Genomic DNA, 27,055 nt, shown 5'->3' with positions numbered 1-27,055 from the left:
TAAATTAATATTACTCATGAAATTTGCATGATTTTAGAGCTCCTCTGAAGACCACTCATTCTTCCCAAGGGATAGTGGAGCAGGTTAGGAGCACTGAGGGCCTGGAAGAGGGCAGCCTTGGATCCATCATGCTGAGAACCCCAGATTGACAGATTCCTACTCTCCAAGGCTGCGTGCATCCTGGGACCACAGCATGGCTCTCGTGACCTCACCGTATCACAAAGCTGTGTCATTATGGATACTCATTTTGATGACATTTCTGCAAATAGTTTTGTTCCAAATGGTTAAAACCAACAAAAGGGTTTATGCTTCAAGGTGTAGAAAACATTCTATGAAATTACAGATTTGTCCCTAACCTGTCTGCTGCTTTAATGGTTCACTAAAGGAATGACCTTAATGTGTTGGAGACCTGGGTCCTTCTGCTATAAATCATCATCTTTTATTTTATTTCTGTTACAGATTCCAGGATGATGCCATTCAATGAAGACTTGGTATGCACTTTTTGGGGAAGAGAACAATAGGATCTCTCTTTGTTCTTGGGAACTCCATACGTGGCAGGCCTGCGTGTGTGGGTGCCCACCTTTATGTGGCCAAAGAGAGACATATCTAAACTGGTTTTATAGGATTTGGAGGAAATGCCCTAAATAGAAAAGCTGGGAGAATAAAATCTGTGAAAAGGAAAGCAAAAAGGTGACAGGAGAGCCACAAACAAAGGAGAATCTTGCCTTAGCCGTGTTCAGTGGAGACTGGAATTTGGTAAGAACCAGTTCATCTCGAGCCCCACAGAAGGGTCTGATGACTAAAAAATTAAAGGAATACTGTCTTCAGACTGCTTTCCAGAGAGGTGGTCCCACCAGATGGCCCTTGAAGACCAGGAAGGGGAGCTTCCAGCCATCCTAGACCCCTTCCTACAGAGGAACAGGGCCGATGAGAATGAGGTGTGGGAGCAGAAGTCATCCAGCCTGGGCTTCAGTTTTGTGGAGAGGACCACATGTAGCATCGGCTTCCAAATGGGACTGGCTTTTATTTCTAGAGTGATGGAGGTGGTGAAAGAAGTTTCATCCCAGCTGTACTTCCGAGGGCAATCTGGATGAAGCTGGAGGCATGCATGCCCATCCCCCTCACTCCTGTCTTTAGGCCACCGACCAGTGAACTCTGCCCAGGAGCCCTTCTCCATCAGGAGGAATGTTGGCTGGTAGTCTGTCCTACCCTTACCCTCAGTCCCCCATCTAGGACCTCCAGGTCCCCTCTCCATAGTCCCCTAGGATAAGGACTCTAGTCCCCACCTCCTATGCTCTTCCTCCATTCTGCCTCCTGCTGTCATCCCAATGGCCTCCACATCTACTGGGATGACCCTCACCTCTTCCACTTTGGCCTGCCTCCTCCTCTCCAGTTCCACTACCACCATGGCCACACCCCACATGGCTCCACCTCTGTCTGAAATGCCCTTTCAAACACCACCTCCTATCTTTTCCCCTCCCTCACCGCCTTTATTCTCAGGAAGTCTGCTCCTAGACTGCCAGCTCTGTCCTCATGCCCCTTGGACCAGGTCTTAGGTCTACTGACCCCACAGCCTTCTTCCATCCTGATTTGAGTCTTCTGAAACCTCCTTGACTCATCTCTCCTTGTCCAGCTCCCATATTCATCGAGTTACCGTTGAGCTTTATATTCTCCCCCAGCATCTTGTGAGTCTGCCCCCTCTCTCCCCCTCTTCACTGCCAGGCCCTGCCCTGGTTTGAGCCATCATGATGCCTCTCTTTGGTCTGTAGCTCTGACCTTTCTTCTTCCTTCACCCTCATTGCAGGTCTCCATATGCTGGCATGCTCCAGTTATGGGGTCCACTCACTGCTCCCTAAACAGGCCAGAAATTTCATGAAATTTCGTTTTCAGGCCGCCCTCTTCCTATCTTCCTCCTATGTAGAATTAGTTGCATTTTATGTGAGCTGTGCCCCGAAGCCCTGTGTCCCAGTCGGTTGGTTACATGTCTGTATCTTCTACTAGAAGGTGTGGTCTTTGAGGACAAGGACCACTTTTACTCAACTGTATAAGCTTAGCAGCTAGCAGAACGCCTGTCATATGGCCAATGTCAATAAATATTTATAGACTTAAATGTCCCAGGATGTGCCTTCCATTAGAACTGGCCCCTGGGTTATTTGTCAGCTCGGTTACCAAATCCTGCCTCATTCCCATCTATCTTCTTTGGAGGGATGCACTCCTGCCTTCTGCCAGTTCCTCTTTCCTCTGTGAGGCCAACCGCTTGGTGGTCTTTCCTGTTCTGCCATAGCATGAGGCTGGGTTGTAGGGGGGCTGGGAGGGGCAGCAGGGAACTGGGGAATGGCCCAGAACACTGCGTGAGTGAACTGGCATAAGTTCTGTGGGCTTGCCAGCTGGCACCATGTGGGAGAGCCAAAGGGAAAGTTGGTTTTCTCCAGCCCAAAGCTCCGACTCCAGAGTGCAGTCACGAGCCTTAGTGCTAAAGGCTTAGGAGTGAGAAGTATCAAGGTCACCTCTGCTTTATGCCTGACCAGGGAGGAGCCTTGTGGATGTCATGTGTGTGTTCATGTGTGTGGATGTTGCCAGCCACTGAGCATGTCCAGAGAGCTAATAACACGCTTCCACAGTGGAACTAGAGGAAGAGCCACTGATCCAATTTGTAATTTATTGTTCGCTTTCTCTTTGTTTCTGACCTGATGGATTCATCTGCATGCTCAGTGGGTTCATGTTGGCAGAGTCTTGCATGCATAGAAGCATTTAACAATAGATTGGCTCATAATCATGTGCGTGTGCATGCATGTGTGTGCATGTGTGGGTGCGTGCATACATGAAGCATCCTTAAGCCCTAGGTGAGGGACCTTTCTTCCAGAAGGAGAACCCGGGATTGGTTGCTTTGTGAGGGTGACAAGCAGAGAACTAGTGGAGGGGGTTGGAATTGGTTTAAAGCAATTCTGGGTGTAGCCAGACTGCAACACATAGGCCTTTACCCTCCATCTTTGGCTGGAGAAGTAGATAGGAGTTACATGTCTTTTCTGAACTTCAATCAAACCCTCTTCCCATACAGTTCTCAGGCTGAAAGACCCATAGGAAGCATCTAGTCCAGTGGATCACATCTGACTGTGTTATCAGAATTACCTAAGATTACCTTTTCTTCAGTTTTATTGAGATTAAAAAAATTTTTTTTGAGATTTAATTATATAATTATCATAATTATATAATATGTAATTAACATATTACATTGTATTAGTTTTAGGTGTACAACATAATGATTTGGTACATGTATATATTGTGAAATGATCACCACAATAAATTTAGCTACTGTCTTAGCAAATTTCAAATGTACAGTACAGTATTATTAACTATAGTCTCCGTGCTATACAGTAGATTCCCCAGAATTTATTTTTCCTATACCTGGAAGTTTGTACTTTTTGACCACCTTCATCCATTTCCCCCATCTCGCATCCCTGCCTCTGGCAATCACCAATCTGTTCTCTGTGAGTTTATTTTTTTGTTTTAGATTCTACATATAAGTGAGATCATACAGTATTTGTCCTTTCTGTCGACTTATTCCACTTAGCATACTGTCCTCAAGGTCCATCCATGTTGTCTCAAATGGCAAGATTTTCTTCTTTTATATGGCTGAATAATATTTTATATATATTTTCTTTATTATATTGTTATTTATTTTACATATTCCCTTTCTTTCCACATTTTCTTCATCTGTTCATCCATTAACGGACACATAAGTTGTTTCCATGTCTTGGCTATTGTGAATAATTCTGCAATGAACATGGAGGTGCAGATGTCTCTTCAACACAATGATTTCATTTCCTTTAGATATATACCCAGAAGTGGAATTGCTGGATCATATAGGAGTTCTATTTTCAGTTTCTTGAGATAGACCTATACTGTTTTTTGTGGTCGTTGCACCAATTTACATTCCCACCAACAGTGCACAAGCGTTCCTTTTTTCTCCACCTCCTCACCAACATTTGTTATCTCTTATCTTTTTGATAATAGCCATTCTAACAGGTGTGAGCCAATATCTTATTATGGTTTTGATTTGCATTTCCCTATGATTAGTGATGATGAGCACTTTTTCATGTACTTTCCTGGCCATTTGTATATCTTCTTTGGAAAAATGCCTGTTCAGTTCCTCTGTCCATTTTTAAATTGGATTGTTTTTTTGTTATTGAGTTGTACGAGTTCTTTATATATTTTGGATACTAACCTCTTATGGTTTGCAAATATCTTCTCCCATTCAGTAGGTTACCTTTTCATTTTGTTGATGGTTTCCTTTGCTGTGCAAATGGGATTACTTACTAAAAGTGGGGATTCCTGGGGTCCCGCTCAAACCTCCTGATTTGGAACCTCTGGAGGTGGGCCTTGGCATTCTTTATTTTCAACCTTTGCCTCAGGTGGCCTGAGGTACCATGAGCTGCCTAAGGACACACAGCTAATGGTGTCAGATCCAAGACTAGAACCAGAGTCTTGTGACTCCATCAAGGGCATTTTCTCTTACAGCTTGAATGTCCCTAGGGCTTAAAGCTTTGGGAAACAAGGCTCATACTGGATGCAGGAGAGTGTGTTGAGTGGATCTCTTATCCAACAGACCACTAACCCACCTAATTTAATTAGTTCCTTATAAGGCGGGGCTCAAGGGCTTGATTTCCTAGAGCAGGCAGAGACCGTTGAAACAGACCACTTGCTCTGGGATGTTATTTGGAACTTTTGGATTTTGAGGTCTCTAACCAAGAGAACCCCAGGTCACCTCTTCCTCGTGGCCTGGGTTTCATGGCTGTACCACTCTACCCTAGATCCCTATGTCCCTGGGGTCTGTTCTCACACTTTGCTTCCAGGTATAGCTTATCACTTCATTATTCTGTGTTAATCTATTTGGAAAAGGACTGGGAAAGTCCCAGAGTTATTGGTAGTGGTCTACAAAGCCCTACTTGCTAACTGAATAAATAAAGATTCACTCTGATATGCACCATTGCTTCCCTTTGCTTCCAAGGGAGTAGCTTCTGGTAGATGAATAATCATGCGTTCTCTTCAGGAGACAGGAGCTCATGGATTTGGGGGGCTTAAAAAGGACTGTTGCCTGAAGAAGTTGTGGCCAACGAGGCTGTGGGGTGACTGGGAATGGGGGGACCTGGACTCCAGGCCCTGCTCCTCTACCTCCTCTCTGCCTTGCCCCTCTGGGCCTGTTTCTTTATGCTTAAAAACAAAACATCAAGGAATGTTCCACTGATATATGCAACAATGGGCATTGTGCTAAGTGAGAGGAGCTAGACTCAAAAGGCCACATACTGTATGATTCCCATTATGTGGTTTTCTGAAAAAGGCAGAACTATGGGGTTAGAAAACAGATTCATGGTTGCCAGGAGCAGGTGAGTGAGGAGAGGGGATTAACTATAAAGAGCCACAAGGGAACTTTTGGGGGTGATAGAATTACTCTCTATCCTGACTTTTGATGGTGGTTAGTTACATCACTGTGTAAGTTGGTCAAAATTTATAATGCTGTATCTAAAAAGAGTGAATTTCACTGTAGGTAAATTATACTTCAATAAACACAAAAATGCAGGGCACCTGGGTGGCTCAGTCGGTTAAGCGTCTGCCTTTGGCTCAGGTGACCCTGGGATCAAGCCCCGCACTGGGCTTCCTGCTCAGTGGAGAGTCTGCTCCTTCTCCCTCTGTTCCTTCCCCGCTCCCCACTTGCACTCTCCCGTGCTGTCTCTCTCTCAAATAAATAAAAATTTAAAAACAACCCCACAAAAATGTGAACCACACGCACATGCGCGCCCCCCCCCCCCATTCACTATGTAACTTGAAATTCTCTAAGTGCCAGGGTCTCACAGGTTCTCCACCGAAGGTACACTCACGGGCAGGGCAGTCTGGGACAGGGCAGCAGGAAGAGATGCCCTGGGCCTCATCTCATTTTAAAATTTCCTTTCCCTGGGGCGCCTGGGTGGCTCAGTCGTTAAGCGTCTGCCTTCGGCTCAGGTCATGATCCCAGGGTCCTGGGATCCAGCCCCACATCGGGCTCTCTGCTCAGTGGGAAGCCTGCTTCTCCCTCTCCCACTCCCCCTGCTTGTGTTCCCTCTCTCTCTCTGTCAAATGAATAAATAAAATCTTAAAAAAAAAAAATTTCCTTTCCCTGATGATTCTTATTCTTCCACAACTCAAAACAGCCTTTCTGTGATGTAATGGGCAAAGGAGGAAAAACAGGCTTCATTCGTTTGGCCAGTTTTGGAACAAGGCCAGTCCCTCCACCGACATACATGTGTCTGTGTGCATGCCGAACATTCTCAGAGGACAGACCTTGCCCAGACGCGTGTCCTAGGTCTGAGGTCTGAATCATTGGCCTGAAATGGAATATATCTGAACAAGATCAGAACCTAAATCCCAACGAAACAGCCATGGAGGCCTGTCAGGTGGGTGGGAATCTAGACTGAGAAAGTGGGCTTCTGCTTCCATTTTCCATCCAGGGTCTGAGGGAGGAGCCCCCCAGCCCTCTGCTCTGCTACTTACTGAGGCCTAATGTGGGATCACTGAGACCATCCAAGTGACACACAGCGAGAGAAGCAGGTCCCAGCTAGGAAGCGGAGAGCAAGGGGCTGGACACGGGCAGGGCTGCATGGCTACACAGGCCAATAAGCCACAGCCTCCCCGCCGGCAGGAAGAGCCAACCGTCCGTCTGTCCATCTGTCTGGGTCCAGGCTGTGGGGAAAGCAAACGTGCTCCACCTTCACCACCTCTCAGCGCCTCTCTCAGATGCAGCAATAGCTCATACCAGCTTCCGTTTCATGGGCATGTACTATGTGCCAGGCACATCTCATTCACGACAGCCATTAAATTATAAAATTATTTTTTTAAAAAAGATCTTATTTGTCAGAGAGAGAGAGAGAGAGAGAGAGCACAAGCAGAGGGAGAGGGAGAAGCAGGCTCCCTGTTGCGCAAGGAGCCTGACACGGGACTCGATGTCAGGACCCTAGGACCATGACCTGAGCTGAAGGCAGACGCTCAACCGACTGAGCCACTGAGCCATCCAGGCACCCTAAGATTTTAAAATTCTTATCCCTGTTTTACAAAAAGGGAACTAACACTTAAAGCGAGGATGTGTGGCTCAGCCTCTGCAATCAGGGGCTGTTTCTCTCTTTTGTCAGCTGAAATAAGCCCGACCTGACCAGGCTAGCTCCAGGGTCCTGGGGGGACAGAGTCCACAGTTTAAGGGAGAAGGAGCATAACAGAGAACTCTGTTCCTGATGGAGCTCGTGCCAAGCTACATGCCCCACCCTGAGCCCCTTTAGAACAAGCCAACCCCTGTAGCTTCTCCTTGGCCAGGGAGCCCTGCCCCTTGGTGTACGGGGTCAGGGACAGACCCTGTGATCCCACAGCGGGTGCTGAAGGGCTGGGTATAGGGAAAGGGGTCCAGCTGCATGCACTGGAAGTCCCAGTAAGGGAAGCCAGGATATCAGACCACGTGGGCACTTCTGCTCAGGAAGGCAGACTGAGGGAAAGCATGCCATCAGAACTCTGTGGCCCAGTGGGGGGCATGACCCTCAGAGGGCCTCCTGGTTGCTTCTCCAAGCCACAGAGTTTGGAGGCTGCCGCATCCCAGAAAAGGTCCTAGGAGATGGCTTGTTGATCCCCTGGAAGCTGGGACTAATGAGCAATTGGAAGCTGGCACCAAGGGAAGGGATAACCTCAATGCCCTTTGCATCAGAAGTCCCCAAAGAGGGGTGGGGAAGAGAGGATTGCAGGGTGGATCACAGACATTCCTAGGTGGGTATAGCTCTTCGTGTTATAACTGGCAGCCCCAATCCCCTCCTCCACCCTGGACCTGAGCAGATCAGGATACCTAGACGGTGATCACTTGTTAATGGAAGATTCTGGAAATAAGCCAGATGGCTCTGCTGGGTTCTGGGAGGAGTTCTGGGTTCCCTGGAGGTGGTGGCCTTGATCCGGGAGGACAGGGAAGCAAGGCTTTCTCGTGGTGGGCCAAGACCTGACAGCGGGATACACTACAGCCTTGACAATTCAGGTGCTGGGGCTGGTGTGGATTTGGTCTTGACTGTATGGGGCAGGAAGTCCCGCTCTGGGAGGTGGCCCAGGGGTTGGGAGACGAGTTGGTTCCCATGCAGGTGTGACTGAGGACCCATTCCCATGGCTCTAAGATCACTCCTGTTTTCAGAAGCAAATTTTCTGCCACCGAAGCGAGCTGCTAGGTACCAGGCTTGTTGTTAACGGGGAGATTGCAGCAGTGTGTGGCCCCTTTTTCTCTCATTCTTGTCCTCCTCCTGTCAACCTGACTTCCAGGCTCTCAGAACCCTGCTGCTTCAGTATTAGTGGGAGATGGGATTGTCGCTTAGGAAACCGAGGCTCCCTATAAGGAGCATCATCTGTATGCAGCAGGCTTCAATCTTGGGACTTTATTTAAGGGCATCAGAGTGGTGTCTGGCCACTGCTGGTGTTCATCAGGCTACTGGATTTTGTGGTTGAGCACAAACAAGGGGGCATAGGGGCCATGCAGCCAAAGAGAACTTGGCAGAGTCTGGGGCTCTAGCCTTCCGGTGACACCATTGTCCCAACCTGCCAGGATGAGTCCCACACCCCAGAGATCTGGCTTTCCTGAGCTTTCTGCTAGGGAGAGAGGGGGAAACAGTGTGTGTGTGTCTGTGTGTGTGTGTGTGTGTGTGTGAGATTAATGGGGATGGTGGGGAGTGGAGAAGGAAGAGAGGTGGTACATTTTTTTTTCTAGCAGTAAATCCTGCCCAATAACCCCCAAACCAAGGAGCCACACAGAGTTAGCTGGATTAGAGTGGGTTCAAGTCATTTATTTTTAGACTGTACCAGCATGTTTGGTTCTGGGGTCCCAATCCCCAAATTCCAGAAAAATAAACTAATGAGAACCACATGCACTATGAGAAGGCCATTCCGACGTGTCTGTGTTCATGCTGTGAGTGAGCATAGTATATAGACCAGGAGCCCTCCCTGGGCAGGTGACAGCAGCTGGCTCTGAGCCCTCCTTGGGACTGGGGAGAGGGCCAAGACTGGATCATTTGGACCCCGTCCCTTTAAGGCCCAAGCCCCTTATTGCTACATTTGCTACTTTGCTACTTGATGGCCCCTGGGTCGTGCCCAGGGGAGGCCTTATCACTGGGTGGTACTAATGAGGAGGCTGCTGGCATTTGTCCTTGCCATCATGACCATAGCACAGAACTCTTTTCAGAGGGTCCCGGGGTGCGTTATGGGGGATTCATTTGATCACTACTCAACTATGCCACAGAGGGTCCTTGCTACATACTCAGCTTGACCAGCCCTGCTGGAGGCCCGTGGCCCATTATCTCCCCCCGACCCCAGAGCTTTCCAGCTCCTGGACCTTGCTGGAACACCTCCCTCCGACATATTCTGCAAGGTCCGAAGACCAACAGCCTGCTATCCTTTCCAGCGTGGGGCAAGGCTTCTTAGTGGTGGCTTCTGAAGCCCATGCATTCGGAGCACAATGGGAAGGGTGCGTTTTAGGAGGAACATCAACTTCCACCAATAGCCAAAAGGCCGGCTGGGTGGCAGCCTCCTGGTTCAGTGTCCTGTTGGTGAGGTAGTTTGAACACACCAGCAATCCTGCCAGGAGAAGCACGCCTGGAGCACGTCCCCACACGTCCGCTGGTCTCAGCAACAACTCAGAGTGGTGAGCGGGACCCTGGGGGATTGGCCTGGACCTGACCCCTCGGCCTCGGTGGGCCAGGGGCACCGCTCACCTGACTGCCCTGGGGGACAGCCACACCTGACAGTAGAACAAAGCATCACTTTCTGGAAGGGAAGGAGCCCTCTCCCCAGCGGAATTGTTCCTGCTGCTTGGGCTGAGCCCTCTGGCTGTTGCCGAGCGCCTGCACTTGCCAGCCTCCAAGTTTTCTTCTTCCCATGAGGCAAAGGTGATCCCAGTCCGATGTCCGGTGCCTGGCACCCGTGCATCTGACTTGCTGGCGGGGTGGTTGCTTCTGTGGCTGCCCTGAAGCTTTGGCTGTGGGGCTGCCAGCATGATCTGTGTCCTGGGAGCTCTCAACGGGAAGAGTCCCAGATCCAGAGACTGTGCCCGGTCAGGGGAGCTAAGGAAGCTTCCGGAAGCAGGGGGACCTGCTTTGCTATGGAACTGCCTTCGAAAGTCTAATCCGGTTTGAAGTTTTGGCTGTGTAGACCAGGCCAACGGGGAACTGGCCCAGATCATATTTTCCAAGTGTGCTTGCATTCTAAGGTCTGCACAGTAGACTGACCTTGGACTGGCCAACTGGGCAGAGCAACCCCACCCCCCACCCCCTGCGTTGCTTGGCTTAATCTACCGGGGAGGATGTGGTGGTCACAAGACCGAGCATGCCTGCTTGGGAGATGGGGTGACGGGGTTTATTGCTCTGGGTCTGAATGCAACCAGAGCACCCTTACCTCTACTGAGCCTGCTGGCCCGCCCTTCCCTCTGGATGTCCCCAGGGGTGTTTGGAAACCTTCAGCCTGCACCATCTCAGGGGTACAGTCCACTTGGCTCTGAGTGGGCCTTCTGAGGACCTCCAGGGCTGGCCACGTGTCAGCCAGTATCGCTCGGGAGCAGAGGCCAGGAGGACTGGGTAAGCCAGCCCTGCCCTGTCCACAGCCCATGGGGAAGGGCAGGAGGCAGCCAGGCCTTTGCCCTGGGTAGCTGAGGGCACCAAGGCACCTACTCTTCTAGAACTTCCTCTGTCCACATACCCTGTGCCTCAATGTCAACACAGCTTGTGGACCCTTGACAGAGAGGAGCTTCTTTGGGGCGATGTTGGTTGCAGAAAAGCTTGGGCTGCATTTTGGTTCTGAGAAAGGAGCCCTGTGTGAAAAAGCAAGGAGATAAAAACGGGTGGGACAAGGAGAGGAGTCCAAAGACCCCATAACATGGAATAGGGCTTCCTCTCATTCACTTACTCATCAAGTAGTTACCGAGTATCTACAAGGGCCAGGACCCATGCTGAGGTTGTGTGGAACCAGGGTGTGGGAGTGCCTGATGGGAATCTGGGTCTATATTGCCACCACTGGAGACAACCTGAGGACCCAACACATGTCATCTACTAGCTACTGTACCTGGTAGAGAGAGCAGCTACTGCCAGTGGGGGAAACTGAGGCATAGTGGTCAAGAACCCACAAGGGTGCCACCCTAGCCAAGTCTCCTAATGCCCACAGTGGCCCTGCTGTGAAGGATGGAAGGCTGGTGCCGTGGGGACAGGGCCCCGTGGAATCAGACATACAATGGCATAGACATGGGGCTGCAAGGATGGTCACGGAAGCACCCAGGAGGCAGGGTCTGCAAACAAGCTTATGAGCCTTTGGTCACCAGCTGGTGAATTTGCCTACATGAGTAAAGAAATACCAGTGATCACTTTTTTTTTTTTTTTTTTTTTGCTTCTATGTTTGCTGTTTATACACTCCCCAGGGAAAATTTTCACCTATGGCCAAAAATAGATCGAAGGAGGCTAGTTCTAGCAGGTGGAGTGAGTGTCCGAATTCAAAAACATGTTGCTTAATACCACTCTGTCTGAGGGCTCACGGGCGTCACAATGGTGACAGTGACAATGAGGAGAGTAATAGCTACCATTTGCTGAGCACCTACTACGCGCCAGGCACCTGATTCAGTGCTTTACATATATTACCTCCCGGCCGATTGGCAGATAGTCATTTTGACATACACACGAAGGGAGCACAAGTGGGTTTTTTGCAGGTTTTTGCAGGTTTTGCTTTGTGTCTGCTTTTTCCCTTGGGGACCACCTCTGTTTCGCGGTGCCTTTGTTGGGCTGTCCGAGAAGCATCTGGCTCTGGCCTAGGCCCTCTGTTGCAGCTTCAGCCGCAACTCCAGACACAACTGAGACCTGGCCCAGCCAGGGGCCCGTCAGGATGCCACAGGGTGGGCCCCAGCTGCCAGCTGGACGACCCAGCCACCTCCCCCCACCCCGGGGCCCGGAACTCTCCCAGCTTCCACCGGGGCTGCCGGAGGGGAGGATCCCAGGGGCCCCTGAGTTCATGGCCATGTTTATTTTGAGTAAAACACGAGGGAACAAGCCAAGGAGAAGGGGGCAGAAACAGAATGAGTTAGGAAGTAATAAATGTTTTAAAAGATGGTCAGAACCTCCACGGCTGTCAAGCTACAAGCTCTTTCAGGGGCGCCGGTGCTTCCTCTGGTGTGGGACCCTTGAGGCATGTGACAGGACCAGAGGGCAGCCCCGCGCCCGTGGGGACCTCTTGGAAAGCCGGCCTCCGGGGGGGGGGGGCTGGCAGAACTGAGGCAATCCGCGCGGTTGCTCAGCACGGTCGCCACGACGCGGACGTGTGGCGCGGGGGGCCTTACACAGACTCGGGGCGAGGCAGGGGGCCGTCGGGACACAGTGGCCGTCACTACGGGGGGTGGTGGTGGCGGTGGGTGCCCCAGAGCCGGAGGGGGGGGGCGGGGCGTAACACTGGATGTGCTCGGGGCCAGCCGGTCCCTCTCGCGTGTGCCGGGAGGCGTGATCCCCCAGACAGAGGGAAGAGTGGCGGGACCAAGATTAGAATCTCAAGTGATAGTCACGACAGGAGCCCCACGAGGTGGTGTGCCCCGAGCGAGTTAGGGCCCGGGACCTCCTCGAGAACGGGCTGTCGGCGCACAACTGTACAAGGAAGAGAGGGCTGTAAACAGGGCCGACGCCGGGCTCTGTGGACTTGTTCTCTCTGGTGTCCCCGGTCACCCACCGGGGCTCCCCTCTGCTGCCCGTCCTCGCCCTCACTCCTTCTCTTTCACAGTGACCAGGTCTCCCCGCAGGGAGACTCTGTCCGCGGAGGTGGAGCGCCGCCGCCTGCCCGTGGGGTCGTCGGGCCCGGGCCCTGCGGTGGGAACCGTCAGGAGGACTGCATCAGGCCGGTGAGGCGCTTGCCCGCCAGCGACTTTCCCTGCAGAGACAGGCGACAGAGTTGGCACGCACAGGCGCGCACGCCCACGCACGCCGCGCGCGCGCACGCACACCATGCACACGCACGCGCGCGCGCGCGCACGCACACACACACGGACAGAGACCGAGACAGAGAGCCAGACAGGCGAATTAATTGCTGCACGAGCCCCGAAGGCCAAACGACTTAGCTCACGGACCCTGCTGATCTCTGGGTTCGGGCCCTTGACTGCAGACAGTTGGAACAACCAGGGCTCTGGGGCACGGGGTGGGGAGTGAACGTGTGTTGCTGGTCTTTTTTGGGGGTGTGGGAATTTTACTTACCCCAAAACGAGGCATTTTCACTTTTAGGTAGAGTATCTCTTAATGCTTGTGGGCTGCCCCTGAACTTGATTTCGTTCAAGCCAGGAAGGAAAAGGTGGACTGAGGAGTAGTAAGATCAGGGAGAGTGGGTTGACCCACACAGGTGATGGTTAAGGATTTGGGTGACTAGAAGCTAATGAATGAACTAGTCTTAAGAATGCAGGAGATGTGGGAATGCAGAAGAGTGCAGAAGACCTAGGATCCTGTCTGAAAGGCAGGATTGAGCCCTCCCCGGGAGAGACACACAGGCTTGGCGACCTCTTGATGACAAGTTCTGGGACTGTGGAAATATAGGGGCCTGTGCCAAGGCTGGGAGCCTGGGCTGGCGAACAGGTACCACCACAGGCCCCAGGGCAACACGCTCCTGCCGTGTCCTGTGTTCCTGGCTCCCTGTGTGTGGTACCCAGGGGCTGAGTTTGATGACTCCACATCGGGACATCTACAAGCCCTTCACTTGCCATGTAGCAGTTCTTGAAAATGAAAAAACTTAACTGGACCGTGAGGCCTGGTGCATGAGGCACTGAGATCTTGAGAGAGGCCAGCGACTCCTGTGCCTGGGAGGAGGTGGCCGAGGAGCCTCTGATGTGGGATTGGGTACCATGAGGATGGATGAGGAGGATGACTGAGTCTCCGTCGTTCTGCTTATTTCCCTTGACGCAGCCCGTGCCCATTCCCTGCTCACCCTCTGAAGAAATCCAGAACATCGGACAGGGGTCTAGAGGAGATTGTGGCTGGACCTGAGCAGACTGATCACTGTGTCTGAGAAAATACTCAAAACCCATGCTATTATTGACAGCCGGTCAGCTAAACCATCGCCATCTGCAAAGGGGAGCACGTGGTCCTCATCAGCATGGGCTGTGGTGTTTGGTAGTGAGGGACTGCAAGGGCCAGCGGCCCCTCATGTTCATTTCCAAGTGGGGTGTGAGGGCTCATCTTGTTTACTGGGCTTGGCTGAGTGCAAGCTGGATGTAATTAAAAAAAATTGATCAGGTTTGTGAAGCCTGGTAGAGTACTCAATAAACCGGCTGATTGATGAATTGATGGATAATGGGTATATCTAGTAAATGAACAAGGGCTGTGAGTTTGCTGGATGCAAGACAATGTGTCATCTGGCTTAACTCTCCATAGAGGGATGTGCCAGCTTGACTTTGAGAATTCCAGTGGCATACACGGGAGCTTGTCCAGAAATGGAACTGCCCTCGGGAGCTTTGGAAAGTCTGCATCGACATCCCCTTGCTCTTTTTCCCCTTTTATTTCACCCCTCATTTTCACTAGTGAGACAAAACTTCATTTTTTTCTCCCCTATTTTAAACACACATGCATGCACACACACACACACAATCTCCCCAATAGCAACCTTATCTGGATCTTCAAATACACTAAACTTAGCCTGCAGCAGTCTACATTTATACAAGGGTAAGGATTTTTTAATCAGAATTTTTTAATCCTAGAGGGTTCCAGTGCCAGTCTTTGCAAATCACTAAAAGCAGGGTGGCTATTCCCCTGTGTAGAGTGGGTTAGGTGGGACAAGAGCTCACAGCTGGCAGAGGCTGCCCTTCAAGGACTTGCTCCAGCCCTGGATTCTAAGGCACACACATGGCTGGTGCTCTCCTTGACTGCCCTTTCTTAGATGGAGCTCGAGGCATTTGTCATCTTGTTGGTTCACCTGGGACTGTGCCTTCTTGATGCAAGCCTGAAGGCAGCAAGTGTGGGGACGTGTGTGGGGTCCTCTCGGGGGAAATGTGGAGCTGATGAGTCTAGGGGCCTCCTGGTCTGAGCGTTCTAACAAACCTCCCCCAGCCCCTTCACCCATGTCCATCCCTGCTGATGTGAAAGGCACTGCGGGATTTTGCTTGCCTCCCGGTGCCCCTTATTGCTGCAGGAACCACACCCCAAATACTGGCTCCTCCCCTTCTCCTTCTGTCCCTTTTCCACCAGGGCAACAAATCACATTTGTGTCACCAAATATATATGTTTTGGCTTTGCCATACATGGTATTCGGGCTCGGATTGAGCTGGCGGATGTGGGAAAAAAAAAATCAGTAAAGCTCCTGAATAACAGTCTATTGCTAGCGTGTATGTTAAGAGCCCAGAAACAAAGAAGGTGAGGTTTACCAGGCATCCAAACCCTCATTATGGCTTCTTCCTCATTAGTGAGGTCATTTTGGCTGGAGAGGGGGCTGTAGGTTGAAGATTCTATATCTGGATTATTATGGGACTGTTTGAGGTGCCTTTGGCCCCGAGGTCCTCCACCCTCCACCCTTCCCTGTTCTGTAGAAGGGGCTGGGCTGGGCTTGGAGGCACTAATTAATCTCTTCCTGCTTGAGTCCTGGAGCTCAGCCTCACAGCTCTGACTCCAAGGCCCTGTGGCCGGCCGTCAAAGCCTGCCCCTCCCCTTGCCCCCAGCTGCTTCCATTTCTCAAGACTTCAGAGGCCAGCCTAGAGAACTTGCCCTGAGATTGTTCCCAGCCTCTCAGCAATCCAGGTGGTGTTCCTTGGCATTTTTGTCTCCCTCCCCCCACCCCTGCACACACACACATTTTTCAAATGCCAGTTCTGCTGCTAAAGGAGGTCGTGAGGTTTCAGGTCCGCTCAGGGGGCAGCTCAGTCCAACTGCAATCTGTCCGCTACTCAGTGACCTCCTGGGTGGGGCTGGAAGGTGGTTATTCATGCAGGACGCAGGCATGGCTAGATGCCTGGCCTCGGGCTTTGGGGAAGAAAGCCTGCAATCACACTGGCTCAGCAGCTGCCTCTCTTCTGAAGAGCTGAGGCTCCTGTAATTTTCAGGGATCAAAGTGAAATCTGACAGCAGAGGCTACCTGTGTTCAGAGATGAGCTGCCCCCAGGTCTATGCTGCTAGGGGCTTGCTGGGAGCCCCTGAGCTACCTGCTCTGTCCAGAGAGAAGAGAGCTCCTGCCCTGCACGCTCTCAGGCTCTTTTCCTCCCTCTTCTTCACCCCCTTCCCTGCCTCAATCGGACGATCCTGTAGGAAACACTTAGGAAGGGGAGTGTGGTAATTCTATTTCCACCCGGCATCTTGCATAGTGACGGGGGAAGCCATTTTTTCAGGGTGTGAATGTGTGATGTTCCCCAGTGTAGGTCAGTTGGGAATGGATCATGGTGCCAGGAAGGGCAGCCAGCTCAGCCCGAGGCCTTGTCGTAGCTGAGCGTAGCAGCTGAAGGTGGTTGAAAATGCTATTAGCAGGCAGCCTTTGTCCAAGTGAAAAAATACACAGTGATTAAGAACTGAACTGCAGAAGGTACATTCCAGAGACACCAAAGCTTTGCATACAGACAAAGTGCTTTTCACCTTTGAGACATTTGGCAAAATTAACCCAAGAGGATCAGGATCCTTCAGTTTCATGGACTGGGTTCACAAACGTCCACCCTCCACCCTGACTAATCATTTCAGCTCTGTGGCCATCTTGATGGCTAGAAGCCTGGAAGAAGGTGGTCATGGAATCCTTCATTTCTAAAAGGAAATGCACAAAAGGAATGTCTCCCTTTCGTGCCGTGCTTTAAGAAAAATCAACATGCTGCTTGACATGCTGTGGCTCTGTGCATTGCACTTCCAGATATTAATCAACAAAGCATGCACGATCCATGTTACCAAGAGCTTTTGCCACTTACTTACCTGGGACACTGATGCTACACTCTTTGGCTGGGAGGAGGGCTGTGGCTCAGAGAGTAACCCTGGGGGTTAGGTGGCATATTGGGGACAGCAGAGCCAAGCACTAGGGACTCAGGCAGGACCCTTCTCAATGCTAAGGGAGTAAAGACATCTGAGCTGCTGATGAGACTCTCAAGCTGACTTGCCCAGATGACCAAAGACCAAAGTTATAGATCTCAGGTCCACCCAATCTAAATCCATGTTACTATGGGGCTAGGAATCAACTGTAGTTGCCTCTGGAGGAGAAAGATTGAATTGATTGGAAAGCGGCATGAGGGAACTTTCCAGGATCATGGGGTGTAGGTGACAGTGGTGCATAGATTTGTTAAATTCACTGAACCACACACTTCAGATCTGTTCATTTTGCTATCTGTAATTACCCTCAAAAGAAAATAAATATTGGGAAACAAAATCCAGCTATCACATCTCTGCTTTGAAATTTCCCACTCCTTATTCTTTTTCAGTTGCAGGTCCCGTGACTTTGCCTTTTGGCTCAATCCGGGGCTTCCTACTCCAGTGTAGGAGAAACCCGGTTCCTCTGTGAGAAGAACTGGAACTTGCAACAGGACCAATCTGGAACATTGTGTCTAGTGCCTTGATCCAAACTGATCACCTTGTTGTGATACAGGCATTTTTCATCCTTGCTAATGAAAATAGGGTTTTGCTGAATGGGCCTCACCAAATGACCTCAGTAGGCAGGAAATGGGAGGCTCCAGAGATGAGCTGTTCTCTCAAGGAGACTGAAGGTTACCCATGAGTAAATATGATGCTCGGGTTCATAAATGATGAGTGAGCATGTGATAGCAGGCCTGGGGGGGCCTTGCTGAGGGAAGCAGTCAGGAGCCTGAGAGCCAGGTAGGGAGGTAAGGGTTCTGGCTTGGGTTTGGCAGAAGGGGAGAAGTCAAGAACTTGCCTGAGTTCATCGGGTGACTTCCCTGGAGGTTGGTGCCCCCTGGCGCCCCTTCTCCACTGAGCAAAACAAAAGGAATGATTTCAAAAGGGTGTATAAGGAATTCTGTGACATATCCTTTCTTGATGGTGTTTCAAGCTGGGGAGAAAGAGCCACTTGCTAGGGGTAGTGTAGGGGTTTTCGAAGTTGGCAGAGGACTGGGAGGAAAATCCATACTTAATACAGAAGAGTTTCAAAAAACTTCTCAACTCTCCATCTCTCATCAACTCGCCCTCTTTTGAACTTCATGGCAAGGTGGGGCAAGATGAAAGGGGGAAACCTGGTCTTGGGACTAGCCAAAGATCACACACTGCTAATCCACAGCAGGGCTAGGCCAGAGCCGCACGGGGGGACGAGGATGCTTCTGCCTTCCTCAGTCCTCACTCAGTAGTAGGGGGCTGGAGCCTGTGACAAGATCCATTCCTGGGGTCTGTATTACTCCTGGCTCCTTGCAAAGCTTTCTGATCTCTCTCAGGAGCTGAAGGGCATTTTATTTGGCTTTAAAATATTCTATTTGACTTTTAAAAATAAGATACCACAAACATAAAACAACGCTCAAATAAAAAAAATCAAGAAATAGGTGAAACTTGAATTAATAAAAAAAAGTTCACTGGCTGAAGAATTAATATTCATTCTTGTATATTTAAACCTGTTAAAAAGTAAGGAATATGATCATAATAAAAATAACGGATTCTTTTGAAACAGGTCACTATCTTACAGTGGTATAAACAACCGGATTTTGCCATGTAAATTGTGGGTCTATGGAATCTACCTGTAAGTCATATCTTCTGAAAGCAATTCCCATAAATGGTTACTGGGACTGTTAGCAGTTTCAGAAACCTTACTCTAGCCTATATTGGCAGCTACCAGTGCTTTTTTTTCCTTAAAAAAAATTTTTTTTTTAAAAATTTAATTTAGAAAAGGTAAGTCGCCAGCGCTCCTAACTGTCCTAAATGTGAAAGAACCAACCTATCCCATGATCTATCTCCTAGGGACTTTCTCTTTGAATTTCTCACCCCTGCTCAATGGGCTGGCATCAATATCCCAGGTACACTCCCTTCTCAAGGGCCTTCCTCTTCAATTAGCACAGACCTTGATGGTGAGTGGGTGGGGATGGGCCCGTTACCGGGGGTACGGGTTAGCTACCGAGGACTGTAACTAACAGCCACCTGTCGACTGAACATCGAACCACTCTTGTGTGTCAAACACACCAGGCATTGTACAGACACTCGTGTTAATGTCCACACCCTCCTTGCCAGTTTAAAGCCTTAGGACATCTTAGGTTAAAGTCTTAGGATATATTGTGTCAGGATCGATGAAGAAACAGGCTCATATAGCGCTCGAGCCCCTTGCCTGAGAGCATACAGCTAGTCAGTGGCAGAGCGAAGCGGGTCAGCCTTCATGAGCCACACGCTTTCTACTTTGTATGTGGCCATCCCTCTCAAGGAAGGAGGCAGATGGAAATGCTCAGAGACTAATGACTCCTCCTCACCCATCTCCACCAGGCAATCTCTTTGGGCAGCCCAGGGAGATCTTCTCAACCTTACTGAGAAAGAAGGTTCCACCCCTGGACATGCCTGAGACCATCTCAAGCATTTCTGCTCTGCCTGAGGTTCTTCCCCTCTTCACATTTGGTTCTCCTGAGAGAGAAGGCGCCACCTTCTGGCTGGCAAGCCTGGCCAAGTGAGACTGGCTACTGCACCGAGCCAGGGCACCCGTCACCGCTGCTTGGGGCATGTGGCTTTAAGGTGCACCTGCTGGATGGGCCAGGTGAAGCTACCACTTCTGTTTGTGCCCTCATGTTATTGGTGCTGCTGCCCCTGGGGTCGCCATAGCAACTGTCCCAGGGAGGAGAGGAGCAGGGGTACTGTTTACCTTTCTCGGGAGGGGCAGGCGGAGCTGCCTTACTCTAATTAGAAACCAATTCCAATTAGAACCAAGTGCCTAAATCAGGGTGTCGCAGCCAGGCTGGGTGGGGGAGAAGCCCTCTGTGGGTGGTGTTCCTGGCCCCCAGACTCCTGCCCTCCATCGGGCTCATCACTTTTGGGGCTCTTTGCAGTGGCCAGCCTCTGCCAGCTAATTTCAGTGGGAGAGCTTCTTCCACTGTCCCCCAGCTAGGCAGGGACAAATCTGGAACCAGGCAGGCATGCAGGAGTGACAAGGGGGAGAGCAGCTGTGCCCTCTGCTGGGGGCACAATGCCCAGACACAGATTCCCCAGCTTCCTTCCCAAGCTGTACATTTCCACCTGTGTTCTTCCTGTGCAGGGGCCATGCCTCCCCCCTTTCATATCAGATCTCCATCTCTCCTTCCTCTGGTTCTGACTGCACAACCCTGGTGCTCTCTGTGTACTCAGCTTCCAGGGAAGCTCTTGGTGGATTCAGGAGTGGAGTGGAGAGGGGGGCATTTCGCCTGCGAGGCCCCTCAGAGGTGTGCCTTCCTCTGCCCCTGTTCCTCCATCTCCTCCCCAGAAGTACTCTAGGATCTTAGCTCTGGTTCACTCCAAATTAGGCAAAGGTCAAAAGACTCGAGGAAACGGGGACATGGCTGTGTTGCTACTAGCAACATCGTGATGCTTTTTTCCAAGTAGGACGTTCAAGTGACCCTTGTCCATGGCTCCAGGGGAGAGTGTCACTGAAGTTTAGTGGAAGAGACAGCAGGAGGAATCATTTGCTTGGGAGTGTGTGACTCTCCTGCAGAACCACGGGGACTCTACCTCTGCCTCCCAAGGGCACCTCTCATCTCCTACACACGTGTTCACCCAAAACTCATCCATAGGTTGGGGTCCGTGGTTAAGGCAGCTGCCAGAGCAGAGCCTAGAAGGCACAGGCAATCAACATGAGGACTATCCCCCACCGCCCCAAAGCATAATCTTTCCATGAATGTCCATGTCCGTTCGGACACAAATGCAAAGGAGGCCGGCTTATTTCTCTTTCTTCCCTACCACCAGGAATGCGCTGCAGCAGGCATTTATCACACATGTATTTCTAACCTGAAAAAGTGCTTCAGGGGATGGGTCAAGCAGCATTTTCAGAGATCTCTCGATAGAAACTTGGGTCAAGGGGTCTTCCCTACAGACCCTTTTTACATGTTGCTGTAATGCTTTTGGTGCCCGTGGGACAGAGGATAGGTACTCGCCCAGCCTTCTTCTCCCCTGATGGTCAAGGACGTAGAAATGTAAGATTTCCAAGTTTCCTGCAGGATTTGGCCCTGAGTCACAGGGGAAGGGTTATGGAAGCTGTAAGCCTAAGGATGCTGCTGTTGGATTTAAAAGCATCGTCAAAGGTAGTGAGCATTTCTGTCCTGTTCTGCTAGGGGCTCGGGAGAAGCGATCCGTACCTAAAGACCTTATTTGCACATTGCCTCTGGGACAAGGGACTTACATCTTAGCATCATTTCTGGACCCCTGGCTCCTTGCCTCTTAGGAAGAAAAAACTTATGGGTGCAAAAAAAAAGAAAAAGAAAAAAAAGGGGCAGAAAAATGGGGACACCAAAAACTAGATGCTGCTGACTGTTCCTGGAACAAGGGTGCGGGAACGAGAGTGATAGGCAGAGACAAGGCCACGGACAAACAGATCATCTCTTCCGGATTTTGGAGCACCTTCTGTGCAGAAGGATCCCAAAAAAGGTTAGAGAGTGCGGACGCCGGGATCACTCACCCACTGCTGGAAGGAAGCCACCTCGGGGGTGAAAGGCAGCGGCCATTCTGACTCTGCGCCAGCAGCACTAGGCAATTGTGTTTTTAGGAAGGGAAGTGAAGAATAACTTATCCAGCTGAAACCAAGAATACCTGCAGCTTTCGGGGGGGCCCCTGCCCAGACATGCGCACAGCCGCAGCGGGCATGCAAAGCGTGCGCAGAGGCCCATGCAAGTCCGCAGCGTAGGGGACTCGCGTCCCATACCCTGAACACAGAGGCCCAGGCCGGGCAGGCGGCGCATGCGCCCGTGCGGACCTCCGTGCGCACGTTCGTGTGCGTGTTTCCAGCACAGGCAGCCGCAGAAGCATCTCGAGCAAGCCGCAGAGGCATCTCATGCAAGCCGCCGAAGCAGCCATGGGGTTGGCTGCAGAGCTTTCTATCAGGCTCCTAAAATGCCAATCTTTGACAAGCACTGCAAACTTAACGCATTTACTTTAAGATCCATCTATAAAACCTGAATTCTCCCCCCCCAGAAGAAGCCATTCGTGTCAGTGGAAATGGCCTCCCCGCTTCGGTTTCTGTCAATACCACAAGCAGGAGAAGCATGTACCCCAGGGATCTGGTTTAGGAGAGATTTCAAAGCATCCCCAGCCACTCGCTTCGGACTCCTCGAACAACCCCACTGTGTAGTGTGTGGCTAAAAAAATACAAGCCTTTGTTGATCTGGCAGATGGAGAACCAGACTCAGGGAGGCTGTATTGCTCAGGGTGGCCACAGACACTTGAGAGGTGAGGGTTTCTGGGAATGAGGCTTCTGCTGAGCAGAGCGCTACATCTGGAGGACTGCACTGCACACGCTTGTCATGGGGAGAACCACTCCTGATCTGCGTCTGGAAGCAGGAGGTGTCTCAGGGTTGTGCACCTCGGTGGCGGTGAGGGGGAGGCGGCAAATGCCAGATTCTGACAATGTATGCAACATTTTCTAGGTGGCTCTCCCCACTCCCAGCACCACACAGCTCTCATGGCCTCCTGGGAAGTGCTTAGGGGCCTCCAAGAAACTGACCACAGGGCAGAAGCTGGCCTGCCAGTCACCTTGGTCCCTCCACTCCCAGGGAAAGCAGAGAAACTGGCTCTGGACTTTAAAAATAAGCCAATAATAACAGCTACCATCTATCAAGTCGTTCTACGAGCTGGTCACTGTGATAATTGGATGTGCCTTGCACACATTGTCATATATGAGATACGCATGTAGCCATCCTCGACTGCAAAATAAATATAACGATACTTACCTCAGAGAATATTCTTGGAAATTAAGTAAGGTAATACGAGCTAAGCATGGGGGGCAAACAATGTAATAATGCAAATAGTAATACAAAGAGTTCCACTTGAGCACATAGACTACAAACACTCTGCTAAGCATTTTTTTCCCTACTTAATCTTTTACTCTTATCTCCCCTTTACAGATGAGGAAACTGAGGCTTAGAGAAGCTGTTAAGTGGTAGAGCTGAAGTTGAACCGAAGTCCCTTGCTTGCCAAGCTCAGCAGGTGCAGACACCCGCAGTAAAGCACTGTGAGCCCCCAAGAAATGGCAGTAACTACTATTATGCCCTCATTCGGTGCCAGCATCCACCCTGTGCAGAAGGCTGGGGCTGTGTTATATCCGTCAGCCAAGTGAGCGGCTCCCCTGGGGTCTTATGCCAATCTCAGGTGGACAGACAGGAGTTAGCCGGGGCTGTCCACCTCTAACCCAGTCTGCTTCTGCGCATTCCGGGGGGGCACCAAAGGGACATTGTTCTCAGGGCAAAGTGAGCAGGTGGTCTTTAGTAGGGGGTGAAAATGCAGTTGGAAATGTCACTGCCAAGTTTCAACAACATTTGGCTCTGGCTGGCTGGTGCTGCTCAGGCACAGCCCAGATGTGACTACCTGCTACGGCTGCGGTAAGGAGTGGTCTGGACAGCTCCGGGCAGTCAGCCACGAGGAGCTTCTCAGAGCAGGCGGGGGCAAGGTGCACCTCCCTGAGGTTATTCATGCAGTCCTGGGGAGGGTGGAGAGGAAGAGGACCCTGACAGGAAACCTGAGCAAAGCTGCCAAAGGGCAGGTTGGGGGTTCTGGTGACCACCACCCCACCTGCACTCTTTCCTGGTGATCCTTCCCATAACATCCTATAGATCTAGAAACAATTTAGGAAAAGCTATCGTTGAGAGCTAGCAAATGACGGGCTCTGGAGCTGTGTCATTACCAAGGAGACCGCCATCAAGTATAGGATCGCAGTGTTGCGATCACTCACAAATGCTAATGTTTGACTCCTTTACATATTTAGAAAAATGGATGCCCTAGAACCTTCCAGTATCATCCAAGACAGAAAATCCATCAGAATTTCCTCTCTACTTTTGCTGCAGATTACAAGGGTGGATTGAGTTTTGTATTGGCTGTTCCTATCTCTATGTTCCAACTTAATCTGTCCCGATGTAAAGGCCAGGCCCTCTATCCTTGCTTGATGGTCTGTCTTTTCCCATTTGGCATGGGGGTTCAGATGCACCCTGCTCTTGGGGCAAATGAGAAAGGCCAGGGGCGTGGCATGGGATGGTTCTCCAACCCTGTGAAAAAGTGTGGGTGCCTTCCAGATCCCCATACCTTTCCCTCCCCACCTCTTATATCCAGGCCCCAGTGGCCTGACAGTTTTAAAGGACTGTCTTTAGGGACATAGTACCAATCAACTCTAACTGGGTTTTCTTTAGCTTTAAAAAATGTCTTATTAAAACTTTGCTGACTTTATGGGGATCGCCATGTTTAATGAGAGGCCTCAAAGAATCTGAAAGCAAGAGATGAGGAGAGGAAAAAAGCCATAAGCTGTAATCACCATAATTATACAATCCCATGATGAGTAGAAAGCAGCCCTGGTAAAGCCTGAGAGAAGAGGGAGTGTCATTTGCAATCGTGCTGGTCTTCAGGACAGCTGGAAAGAATGTGACACGAGAGCCCTTCCTTCCCCTGAGTTGGGCTGAAGATAAGTCCTCAAGGCAGACCCCAGGAGGAGGGGGCGCCAGAAGGGCAGTTTGTCCCCAGTCTAAGGCCTCTGGAGCGTGTTCTGCTCCCGGCCACGTGGAGATGGTGCTGGAACAGCCTGCGCCCCTGAAATTGGCAACTGGCATTGGGCGAAAGGCAACTGGTTTTCTCATCTTTGCTTTCAAAAAAGTGCCCTTTCTGGATGGGAAGGAGGACAGGCCAAACTTTCTCCAACTCAGAGCCAGGGTCCCCCCTGCACGAGCCCACCCCGGCTGTGCTCAGCCCGACTGCACGACCGCTGCTCAGCTGCCCTGTGCCAGCAGGCGTCTGTGTCCTCTGCTCCCTGACCTCCCTTCAGGCCTTCAGGGGAGAGAGCCCTCTTGCCAGAGCTCAGCTGCAGCAGCAGCAATCGGCTTAAAACAAAACCAACACACAAAAAAAACACCCAACAAAACAAAAGGCAAGGATGACATGTGAAGGGCAGTAATTCCACTCCTTGACAGTTTCCCTTGCTTGGCTTGTGTCATCATCTGGCTTTTTCTCCCTCAAGGCAGAGGCTGATCTGACTCTTGGATCCCTCTCCTCCAATCTCAGCAAACTCCCTCCATATGATCCACTCTCTTTTTCTAAGACTTATTTATAAACCATAGACTAAAATGCAGTAGGATCCGTTTAACAAATATTTAATGCATCAGAGGATTCCAGCTAAAAGACAGGATAGAGGGGTGCCTGGGTGGCTCAGGTGGTTGAGCAGCCGACTCTTCATTTCGGCTCAGGTCGTGATCTCAGGGTCGTGAGATCGAGCCCCGCAGTGGGCTCCACGCTGGGCGTGGAGGCTGCTTAAGATTCTCTCTCTCCCGGGGTGCCTGGGTGGCTCAGTCGGTTAAGCGGCTGCCTTCGGCTCAGGTCATGATCCCAGGGTCCTGGAATCGAGCCCCGCATCGGGCTCCCTGCTCAGCGGGAAGCCTGCTTCTCCCTCTCCCTCTGTCTGCTGCTCTGCCTACTTGTGCTCTCTCTCTATCTCTGTTAAATAAATAAATAAAAATCTTAAAAAAAAAAGATTCTCTCTCTCCCTCTCTTTCTGCTCTTCCCCCACATTTCTCCCTCTCTCTCTAAAAGAAAAAAAAAAAAAGAGAGAGAGAGAGAGAATCCAATGCAGAAGGCTGCTCTATGATACCCTTGGCCATTCAGCTTCTGCACGTTTCCAGGGAGCTTGGTGATCCTCAAGGTGACATACCCCACTGTTGGAAAATTGCTACTGTTATTCTCCAGCAGGGTGGCCCTCCCTGTATCTTCTACCCAGTTCTTCTAGCTTTGTCTGAAACCACCCAGAAAGGTCCACTTACTGTGGGAGACAAACACAAATATATCTCATGACGGTTATCTCGTCTCCTGAGGGGCTAGACATCTCTATCCCACCCGACATGGCTTCCTTAGTTACTCTCTTCTGAATTTTCCCTAGATTGTTCAAGTTCCTGACAAATTGTGGGGGCTTAGAACCAAGACTCAACACAGTCTAGAACAACACGAAAGCAGTGAGACATTTTTCTCTTTTGGTCATTCCACTTTGGGTATTATAGCCTAAAGTAGCTTTTCTCTTTTTTAAGGCAATTGCATCTTGCTTTTGCTTATATGAAGCTTGTAGCCAACTACAACCCCAGAATTTTTTTTTTTTTACTTGAATTACAGCAAAGGCTATGAATGCCATCCTATAGTTATGAGGCTGAATTTTTTTAACATAAAATTTATCTTGTTAAATTTTATGTAGTTGTTTTTGACCCACCATCCCCACCTGAAGGAGATACTCTTCAAATAGAATTCCACTGTCTACCAAAGGAACAACACCTTGCAGGTGCTGATCTGTGAATATGACTGATGTGTTTTCTCTTCATCTGAGTCCTCAAAAAGGATGTCGATAGGACCGGGCCATGTGGCCTACCACCAGAAACTGCCTTTCCGGTTGACACAGATCTATGAATTCACCCTCTTACCAGTCATTAAGGTGCCATGAATACACTGGCTTTACCTAGTTCTGGGTGGGGGGGAGGGGCAGGAATTGCCATTGGTTTCGACCTTACTGCTCTAACAGCAGCATATGAATAAATATTCTCTGGAGCAGGGGGATGTAGTGATGATAGTCACTCTTCTACCATCAGCCAGGCTGACAAGGGGGTTGTGGGAAGTTCCTGCCAAATACTATGCCAATAAGAACCATTCCTGCTAGGGCCATGGTGCTCGGGTCAAAAGGATTCGGCCGTGATTGGGGAGAGTGGAACCGCCAGGAGGGCGGTTGCTGGGGAGGTTCCAGGCTCCCAACCCTGCCTCGCCTTCCTATCTGTTGGGGAGCCACCAAAGGGTCCTTCCCTCATGGGCCTTCAGGTCACGTCGTAAAGCTGACAATACCCGCCCCCCTCCCCGAGCCTTTTTCAGCCCCACGGCAGTGTTCCAGTTAACCTTCTGCTACATGGCAACATTTCACAGATTGTGCCTATGTAAGATTTTAC

General features: G+C 50.6%; 1 protein-coding gene across 3 annotated transcripts in view; it reads right to left on the bottom strand.

The window, feature by feature from the left end:
• Nucleotides 1–8,813: 8,813 nt before the first annotated feature.
• Nucleotides 8,814–27,055, bottom strand: part of RGS6 (regulator of G protein signaling 6) — a 549,755-nt gene continuing 531,513 nt past the window's right edge. For 2 of the 3 annotated variants that reach the window (XM_054513766.2, XM_064571278.1), the window contains one exon: nucleotides 8,814–12,933. In XM_054513766.2, coding sequence (XP_054369741.1) covers nucleotides 12,883–12,933 — 51 coding nt within the window. In that variant the 3' untranslated portion in view covers nucleotides 8,814–12,882. Of the gene's footprint in view, nucleotides 12,934–21,567; nucleotides 21,635–27,055 lie in introns of all 3 variants that reach the window. The other variant, XM_045901123.3, reaches the window with a different exon arrangement.

Source organism: Mirounga angustirostris, unplaced genomic scaffold (assembly GCF_029215605.1).
Source record: "Mirounga angustirostris isolate CCGP_5_RB_7025 unplaced genomic scaffold, mMirAng1.0.hap1 SCAF_9, whole genome shotgun sequence".
NCBI classification, from domain to species: Eukaryota; Metazoa; Chordata; class Mammalia; order Carnivora; family Phocidae; genus Mirounga; species Mirounga angustirostris.
This window is presented reverse-complemented; position numbering and strand designations above follow the sequence as displayed.